This window comes from Elephantulus edwardii, unplaced genomic scaffold, assembly GCF_000299155.1.
Source record: "Elephantulus edwardii isolate Elephantulus edwardi_28Jun2011 unplaced genomic scaffold, EleEdw1.0 scaffold00003, whole genome shotgun sequence".
NCBI classification, from domain to species: Eukaryota; Metazoa; Chordata; class Mammalia; order Macroscelidea; family Macroscelididae; genus Elephantulus; species Elephantulus edwardii.
This window is the reverse complement of record NW_006399753.1, coordinates 26,890,425-26,900,623: the sequence shown is the minus strand read 5'-3', so window position 1 is coordinate 26,900,623 and position 10,199 is coordinate 26,890,425. Positions and strand designations below refer to the sequence as shown.

The window sequence follows — 10,199 nt, the reverse complement described above, 5'->3', positions numbered from 1 at the left end:
TTTCCTTCACCTGCTCCCCCCACTGACCAAACTGTGCAGCTCTGCAACTGCATCCTGGCCCATCCTCACCCTTCTGCCCCCAACCCTCACCTCCTTACACCCCCAATATGTTTTTCCCAATAAAAAAAATATTAAAAAAAAAGAAAAACAAAAACAAAAACAGGATTAAAATACTAACTCTCAGAGTGCTTTGGAAATTAAATCAAATAAAGGCATAGAGAGCTAAAAATGTCATTGTTCATACTTAAACTCTAATTGTTTTACAATTATAAATAGGATTGTTAGTCCCTGTTAAGTGATATCTGGTGGCCTAGTGGCAAGCTGCACTGCCATCCCAAAGGCACATGGTTTGAGGCCACCAGCTGCTCTGTGGAAGGATAGGCAATCTCCTCTGACTCTTCCACTAACTAGGTTAAAAATCATTGCCATCAAGAAGGAACTCACTCATAACTGACCCTCCAGCAGGTTTTTGGAGGCTGTAAATCTCACAAGTGGAGACTGCCATTCTTTCTCCTATGGAACTGCTGGTGAATTCAAACTAACAGAGAGGTGACACCTTTGGATTAGTAACAAAACTCCTGTGGAGCAGGCCACCAGTGACCTCTGTGATCATGTTAGGCAGTTTGTAACATTGGTGGCAGCAGCAGGACTGAAGTTTTCATATTGTTTTACTCTTTAGTGGTTTGATATTTTGGATTATGTGTATTAAGAAAGGAAAGAAAGGAGACTGAGGAAGTGAAATTGCATTATGCGTCAAAGTGGGGGGTGGGCGAAAGCATAAACCCTTAAAAGTATGAATGTAATTAATAGAAGTGGAAGGCTATCAAAATGAATTTGAAAAAAAAACTTTTACAGTTTGTTGATAAAATGGCAGTACAAAGTAGGATGTCTATGAAGCAAATTTTTCTAGTACTTAAAAGGGGGAGAATGCATATCCCAAGATTAAAAACCTGAGAGAATAAAATTCTCATGACACACCAAGGTTTCTTCAAACATTGTAAGTTATAATGTGCTATGCTGGTGACAAAATTTTACTTGATGAAGGTGAAAAAGACCTGAAGCACGTACTGAAGGTCAGACTTCAGCCTTCAGTATGTATTACACCTCAACATCATGGAAATAAATACACATTTTCATGACTAGACCAATAGGCAGTAACATGATAAATGGAGAAAAGACTGACTATGGTAGCAACAGGCAAGAAATTAAAAGACTGAACTGGGAAAAATCTGCTGTCAAAGATCTCTCTAAAGTGTGAGACACCAAGCATACCAGTTTAAAGACTAAAGTCTGTCTGACTCAAGCCATGGTATTTATTTCATACGCATGCAAAAGTTGGACAATGAATAAAGAAGAGTATAAAAAGACTCTATGTCTTTGAATCATGGTGATCATGAAGAATATTGAATATTCTGTGGATTGCCAAAAGAACAAACAAATCTGTCTTGGAGGAAGAGCAATTAGGTTGCTCCTTACAGGCAAAGAAGTTATCAGGAGAAACTATTTCTTGGAAAAGACAATATGCTGGGAAAAGTAGAAGGTCAATGAAAGAGAGGACAACCCTCTACAAGGAATGACTGACAATGGACTTGAACATTCTGGAGATTGTGAGGATGGTACAAGTTGGAGCAAAATTTTTAGCTGTTCTTCACAGGGTCATTTATGAGTCAAACTGGAGTAATTTCATGACTTATAACTACAACTGATTAGTGAAAGCATGTAAATTCATCTTTGGCCAGTCTAATTGTATATTCTAAAAAGGGAAGATTTACCCTACAGAGACGTTGCTGTGTACCATCACATTTGAATCAACACATAGCTGACACTCCAACAAGTTTTCAGAGGCATTTAATAAAACAGGAGGAGACTGCCCAGCCTTTTCCTGTGGAGCACTGTGGATTTGAACTTTGTGCCTTCAGGACTGCAGCACAGCTTCTTTATAATAGGCCACCAGAATTCCTATCTACAGAGTTGTAGGTGTATTGAAATTATACCTTAGTAGAGGGGACAGGGGTTTAGTTTAGGGAAATTCTGAGCTCTACTTAATACCTCTATTAGGAAATTAGTATTTGAATGAACATGTAGACGCACATAGGACTGCTGAGTGGAGAAAAGATTTACATTTGAAGGAAAGAATAAACTCAAGGTAATAACAGCAGAGGGAGAAAAAAAGACTTTGGCTTTAAAAAATTGAAGGAAGTAGCTTGTCTTCAATTTGCCAAGATGGGAAAAGCCAATGCCCATCTAAGGCACTCATTCAAGACTGGCCTAATGGCAAGGAACTGCATTGATGACACAAGACTAGAAGTTTAAAGAAGCCAGCAAGTAGACCATCTGGTACGCTCACTCACGTTGATTATGTGAGTCCATTTAATGAGTTGAAGCAATGAAGAGACACAGTGCAAGCAATGGGAAGATACAATAATGAAGCAGCTAAGTGTGGGCATGTTCCACTGGTTATCTGTTGACCTAGCACAGATGTAAAGGTTAAATGAAGAAGATTGTTAATTTGATGTGTAGTGAGGTCCCCTATGTGAGGGGTTAAGGCTGAGAATGAAGGGGCCAGTTAGTTTGAAATGAAAGAAGAAACATTGTTGTTATATGCTGTCCAGTGGCCTGCAACTCATAGCAACCCTATGTACAACAGCCCCAAACCCTGCTCTATCCCTTGACAATCTTACTGTCTCTGACACGCCTATCCCCATTACCCCTGTGACTGAATCAATCCATTTCATCAAGGGTCTTTCTCTCCTGCACTGTCCCTTCACCCTCCCAAGCATGACGTTCCTCTCCAAGGATTGAGTCCGCCTTGCAACATGTCCAAAGTATTTAAGATGGAGCTTCAGAATCCTTGCCTCCAAGGAGTAGCCTGGCTTCACCCTCTTCAGGACAAACTTGTTTGCTCTCCTAGCAATCCATGGTATATTCAATACTCTTCTCCAGCACAACAGCTCAAAGGCATCAAATCTACTTCTATCATCCCTAGTCATTGTCCAGCTCCCTGATGCAAAGTAAGTAATTGCAAAGACCATCGCCTGTATCAGGCACATCTTAGTCTCCAGCCTGACATCGTTGCTCTTCAGTACTTTGGAGAGGTCCCTTACAGCTGACTTTCCCAATGCAATTTGTCTTTTAATTTCCTGGCTGCTGGTACCAAGAGTGTTGACTGTAGAGCCAAGCATACTTAAGCTGTTAACAACATAGGCCCTTGAATTTGGCTGTTACTACTGGAATGGCTAGGGAAGGGTAGACTAGAACTTGACTGGATTAAAAGAAGATGTATGACATTATGAAGTAGTGTTAATTGCTGTAATTTCAAATGGACTTTGCTTATAAATGCAGATGTTCAAAGTCCCAACTGGAACAGAAGATTCTTTGGAACAAGGAGCGGGCTTAAATCCTTAAGAGTACTGGGCAAGTTAGAAATTGGTTAAGTAAAAAGGTGAAAATAAAGGAATAAAGTATGAAGTACTTGGCTTCCATGCCTCCATGAATGTAATTATTACTCAGATGATCGTGAAGGGATAGTTAATCCTTCAAGTACAGGGGATGGCTAGGTGGTACAGTAGAGAACAGAAAGTTCAAAATGGCTTTCCTAACCATTGGCTCGGATTTTCATCAAAGGGCTGAGTGGAAATATGCCGATAATGTGAATGAGTAAATAACACCTTCCGTGGGAACATGCAAATAGTGTGCGTACACCACTAATGAAGGCATTGTTGAGTTTTGCTACCAGGCTTAAATGGAGCAGGTTCAGCAGCAGAAATCGGGAATATTGTTACTACGAGGAAAAACAAAAAACAGTAGAGAGTGCAGTACATGTACTTTTGGACTGGAGATTCCTTTGTGAGATAGACTGGGGCCTAAACTGTAGCGTAGCAGAAGTAAAAGAACCAATAGAAGATGTAACTGAACCAGGGGCCAATGCGACACAGAATTAAACTGAAACTGCTGCCCGAAGGAGCCAATGACAAGGACCTTTACCCAAGCTTACTGGAAGACTGGGGATTGGCGGTTGTTGTTGTGTGCCATTGAATTGGAACCAACCCATACCTGATCCTCCTGTAGGTTTTCAGAGGCTATTAATCTCAGGGGAAGAGACTGCCCATCCTTCTCCCACAAAGCAGCTGGTGGATTTGAACCACCTTCAGGATAGTAGTACTGCTTCTCACCACTAGGCTACCAGGGCTTCCTGGGGTTTGGGGGTTGACAGAATAATTGGCAAGGCTAAATGACCTGGACAGACTAGGGATGATAGGAGAATTGGTTTCTTTGACCTGTGGTGCTGGAGAAGGATACTGAGCATACCATGGACTGCTAAGAGAACAGGTTCATCCAAGAGAAGGTGAAACCATGCTGCTCCTTGGAGGCAAGGATTCTGAAGCTTTGTCTGACATACTTTGGGCATGTTGTAAGGAGGGATCAGTCCTTGGAGAGGGAAGTCATGTTTGGGAGAGTGAAGTGACAGCACAGGAGAGGAAGACCCTCAATGAGATGGATTCAGTGACTGGGGTAATGGGGGTGGGTATGTTGGAGACAGTGAGATTGGCACAGGACAGAGGAGGGTTTAGGGCTGTTGTACATAGGGTCGCTATAAGTCGCAGGTGACTCAATGGCACATAAAAACAACAACAAAATACATGTGTAACACTGACTTAAAAGAATAAAGCTAAAGATTGGGGACACATTAAGCATGCCTGAGATGCTATCCTGACTGAATAATTTTATCTTGTTTCTACTGGAATTGTAAGCTGTTAACTTCCCTAATAAACTGCAATCATGAGCATGTTCTGTGAGTTAGTTCTTCATACAGACCAAGGAGCAGAGCAGGAGAACCCTTTGAGGGATGGCTGGTCTTACAATGGTGCAGAACTGTGAGGGCACATTTGACCTAAGAATGAATGTGTGTTGTGGATGTGTTTTTGAGAACTGTTCTCCCTTACAGAGTCAGTGATGGTCAGATGCCACTGCCCTCAGACAATTACACTGTTTTTACAAATATGATGATGGCTTAGACCTTCACAGTGGACTGTAAGTGGTGGGATTCTAGATATATTTGTAGTTAAGAGCTAATAGACATTTGGCAGGTCCATAGGATAAGGTGGTGAATGAAAGAAAGATGAAGGTAACTGTAAGATTTGGAGTCATTTATTAAGATAAGACAAAACTCAGAGTGGATGTGGAGAAAAATAAAAAAAAAAATAAATCAAGCATTCTATTTTGGATATGTAACATTTGGGGCCCTATGGACTTCTGAATGGAAATCGAAGTGCTGTACATGAGTCAAGCCTGGAGATCCATGTTTGGCTGTCATTAGTAGATACTTGACACAGAAAGCTAAGAAGAGATCACTGAGGGAAATGAAGGCATAAAAAGTGCTTAGAGATCTACAATATTTGAAGCTCCAAAGATTATAAAAGCTAGATCTAGCAGAGGAGACTGAAATAAAAGAGACAAAAAGAAAAATTAGGTGAGCCTAGCATCCCAGAGGAAGAGTTAACAAAGGCTTTCATGATGAAGGTGACAATAAAAAACTGCCAAACAATAATGATAGGCCAAGTGAGCAGAGAATGGGAAATCAAACACTGGATCTGGCAATCTGGAAGTTACCAGTAACACTGCAGAAGCATCTTCCCTGGCATACTGAGAAGAGTTTACATGGAGTGGAGGAGACGTAATGAAGGGAACATGCTTCAAAGTCCTCTAAAGAAAATTTAGTGTCAGAGTGGATGAATGAAGCAGTGATGGGAAGGGGATGGAAAGTTCAGAGATGGTTTTTATTGTCTGACTAATTTTGTATGATGGGCATGTGGTTTCTTGCACACAGGGAGAAGCCAGCTGCAGGCTGGGACCACAGGCTTTCAGAGCACAAAGGCTGGCAAGCATGTAGACTGGAGGATGGAGCAGCTCTCTTTCAGCTGCTTTTATTTTCTCAGTGAAGGTAAAGGCCACGTTTTAACTGAGGAAAAGGAAAAGGGAAATGGTGTTGGAAACTGAGCAAAGAGGAGAAAGAAAGTGTGAAAAATGGTGGGAGTGCATAAATTCATAAGAGAAATTAGTATTGCCAGGCCACTCCTGAGGGCCCACTAGAGAATTGGTGGTCATAATTTATAATGAGACTAGTCAAAATTATCATTTCCTTACAGCCATTTCAGTTGCTTCAGATCCAACTAAGACTTTTTATCAAGGAGTTTAATACCAAAAAGTAAAGGAGAAGAGCAGTTGATTATGCCAGAAAAATAAAAATGATGAATATTTACCTGGCTTGCGTTCTAAAAGTTGTTGTAAATGAAACACTGCTTGTTCATAGTCTTGTCTTCTGAACATGATATCAGCCATCATCTAAAAATGTAAGAGCTTATTTTAAAAATATTATTCATGTATTTTTAAAAGTTTAATTTCTCATCTTGGAAACCAGAGTAGCATCCACTTCCTAAATAACATGCCTGCAGAAACTCTATGAACTTTGATAAATGTTGATAGTTGTAGAGGGCCTTCAGGCCTTTTGTTCATAGGTTGACTATGAGTCACGCTTGACTCGAAGGCAATCACCAACAACAACATTTTCTTATTAGGATTTAGTAACATGAAAATAAATGTGCAATACATGAAATGGGGCAACACTAAAAGTTCAAGCACATAACAAATTGTGGCTGACTCTGAGAAGAGTCTGACTGTGAGGAGAAGCGTGGCGTTAGGATTGGTGGAAGATCTATCAACAATCTGCGTTATGCAGATGACACAACCCTGCTTGCTGAAGCTGAGGAGGACCTCATGCACTTACTGCAGAGGGTCAAGGACTGCAGCCTTCAGTATGGACTGAGGCTCAATGTCAAGAAGACAAAGATTCTCACCACTGGACCAATCGGTAGCATCAGGATGGATGGCGAAGAGATTGAGATTGTTCACAGCTTCAGTTTGCTTGGCTCCACGGTCAACACTCTTGGCACCAGCAGCCAGGAAATAAAAAAACGTATTGCGATGGGACAGTCTGCGGTTAGGGACCTCTCTAAAGTACTCAAGAGCAACGGTGTCTCTCTGGAGACTAAGGTGCGCCTGATACAGGCCATGGTCTTTGCAATCACTTGTTATGTATCAGAGAGTTGGACAATGACTAGGGAGGACAGAAGGAGAATTGACGCCTTTGAGCTGTGGTGCTGGATGTATTGAAGAGTATTGAATGTTCCATGGACTGCCAAGAAAACAAACAGATCTATCCTAGAGAGGGTTGAACCAAGCAACTCCTTGGAGGCAAGGATTCTGGGGCTTCATCTGACATACTTTGGACATGTTGTAAAGAGAGACAGGTCCTTGGAGAGGGACATCATGCTTGGTAGGGTAGAGGGACAGCGCAGGAGGGGAAGACCCTCTGAGGTGGATTGATTCAGTGATTGGGGTAATCGGGATGGGTGTGTCAGAGGCAATATGGTTGGCACAGGATAGAGCAGGGTTTAGGGCTGTTGTACATAGGGTTGCTATGAGTCGCAAACGACTCAACGGCACATAACAACAACAACACCACCTTCAGATTGGATGGGAGATTGATTTATGTAATAATACAGATAATGTAAAGAAATGAAACAGCTCATTGAAACTACTTGCAAAACTGTGCTTTCCAGCAAAAACTAGAATGGTCATTTTAAAAACAAAAATTTGAAGTGCTTTGCACACTCTAAGTGTTGTCATAAAAAGACAGTCTCACTGACTGTGAGAAGGCTAAAAAGAAAACACAAACTTCTCAAATCATCAACAGCACAAATGAATTTACAATGTGTAAGACCGAGATTTTCTTTGTGTTTTTAGGAAATTTATTTATCTTTTAAATTTTATTACTAATTGTGAATGAACTCCACAAAATGTTGTTCCCATTTGAAAAGATCACTAAAAATACCTCTGAAATGAAATACAAATGAGAAAGAAATGATAGAACACTATTTAAAATACTCTCTCGTAAAATGACACATGAAAATTTGGTCCCAAAGTCCCAATGAAACTCTTTAAATTGGCTCAACATGTCTGAGCAAGCATTTAAAAGTTGATTTTAGCGTTAGTTATAGCTCAGCTGCATGAGCTCCACCTTCAAGGCAAAAATAAACATTAAGAAGGGCCAAGAGAGCAAATAAAGGCCTGAGCTAAGTGTTTCTTTCTGATAAATAAAATGCTAGCGATTTTTGGGTTTTATTGGTAAAATTTACCAGTAACGTTAGAAATACACTATTATCCTAAAAGCCATGCCTCTCTATCACGTAACATTGGAAACTCCTACAGGGAACAGAAAGCAGGGAGGGTGCCTTTCTAGCACTGAAGGTTCCTGTACTAACCATGGTGGCTGCTTCATTGTCCTGGTCACTCTGGAGGAGCATTGCACAGTGCCGCAGGCAGGCATCAGGGTCATCCTGTGCCAGGAATAACCGTGCCAGTTCCAGCATTATCTATAGAGGAAAAAAAGGTAAGAGTAAACAGAAACTGGATTAAAAGTGAAGGAGGAAAATTTCCAAGTACAGTGTAAACATTAGTTAACTAAAGTTACAGAGCTAAAAAAAATGTCAAGTATTATAGGCAGAAAACTAGAAGGTATACCCATTATTTTCTTTCACTGAACTAAATAAGTAAAAGGAAAGCAAGGTGATAACTAGTTTGAAATGTAGACTTGAGACATTGTTAAAAGAAAAAATGTCTTAAACTTAGGAAAATGTACTTTAATCTCTGCTACTTCACGATGAAGTCGAGTTATCTTTAACTGTATACTGTCATCTGAAACTGTATATACCCTTCTAAATGCATGAAGTGGATATCTAAGGTTTTTTTCAAATTTAAAACTAGAATTCCAACTTTTTAGTTAAGAAAAAATAAGGTACCTATTGATTCAATCCTACTAAATATAATTAGTCTATCCTACTATTATTTATCAGAAAGAATTTATCATTTTAAAAATGGATGATCTTAAGTTTTAAATTTAAAAAGGATTGTTTTTAGTGCTTTCCCTTCTGCATTACTTATTTAAGCATTTATCCATTTACTAGAATTTTGAAAAAATAATTGTTTATCAATATCTGAAAGTGTTAATGGCATTTTAGTTTATATAACAGCCTAAAAGTAACTTTTTCTACACCAATATGGTTTTTATTCTTATAATGTGCTATCTGTGGTCAGAAATTCAGTCTCTTTACTTTTGAATCCTGTCACCTAACAATTGAAATACACATATGTACAGCAGTTGTTTAATACACTGAATTTATTCTAGATTCAAATATTTATGTGGAATTAGGAGAAGTGCTTTAAAATTATTAAAACGAGATGAGTATTAAAAACCAAAACCATGCAGATTTATTTATAATGCTTTTATACATAATTTTCCAAAACTTAACATTCTTTTTTTTTAATGTTTCTTGTTTATTTTTTTTATTATTTTTTTGGGGGGGGTGTGAGTGTATACTGTCAGATATGATCTGACTGGTACTGTTATGCCTCGTTATCCAACAAAACATCTGGTGGATTCAAACCGCACACCTCAAAACCTTAACATTCCTAATTCAAGTTTAAGTATTTAAATGGTTTCTAGAAACAATACTAGTTTTTTTTAACTTGTTACATTTCTCTTCAAATCTTTATAAGTAAGAATTTTTCATTTAGGAAAACGATACTATGTGAAATAAAAGGCATTTAAAATTTTATAAAGGCACTGACCTTATTATCTGTTTCACAATGAACAAGAGCCTCTTTATAGAACTTAATTGCTTTATCGTAGTCTCTCTGAGCAACAGAATGTTTTGCAATCTCTCCACAAATTTCAGCTGCTAAGTGTTTCTGTGCAGGGACTGCATCTGGTTGTTCAATTTGGACACGTTTCAGCACACGAGCCTGTAATTCTCGAGCCTAGGGGAGAAAAATAAACATTAAGAAGGAATGCAGAAGAAAAAAATGAGGGAGAAGTTAAACAAGTTTCAATATGTCATACATGACATAATTTTATTTAAGCTTTTAGTATCATCAGCTTGTGATCTAACACACACTAATCAAAAGAGCTCTTGCCGAGCTTTCAAATATGTACTTGTTTCTAATAACGTAACATGTACATATCTTTCTATTTGGAAAAATAATAAAAACCACTACCTGTCAAGTCAATTCTGATTGATAGTGACCTTACAGGACAAGCTAAAACTGTCTACAGTTTCCAGGGTTGTAAGTTTTATGAAAAA

General features: G+C 39.0%; 1 protein-coding gene across 1 annotated transcript in view; it reads right to left on the bottom strand.

The window, feature by feature from the left end:
- Positions 1-10,199, bottom strand: part of TTC21B (tetratricopeptide repeat domain 21B) — a 102,235-nt gene that overhangs the window by 28,987 nt on the left and 63,049 nt on the right. The window contains exons 20-22 of the mRNA XM_006879482.1: positions 9,688-9,876; positions 8,322-8,432; positions 6,261-6,342 (exon numbers count right to left, since the gene is read on the bottom strand). Of these exons, the coding sequence (XP_006879544.1) occupies positions 6,261-6,342; positions 8,322-8,432; positions 9,688-9,876 (382 nt within the window). The remainder of the gene's footprint in view (positions 1-6,260; positions 6,343-8,321; positions 8,433-9,687; positions 9,877-10,199) is intronic.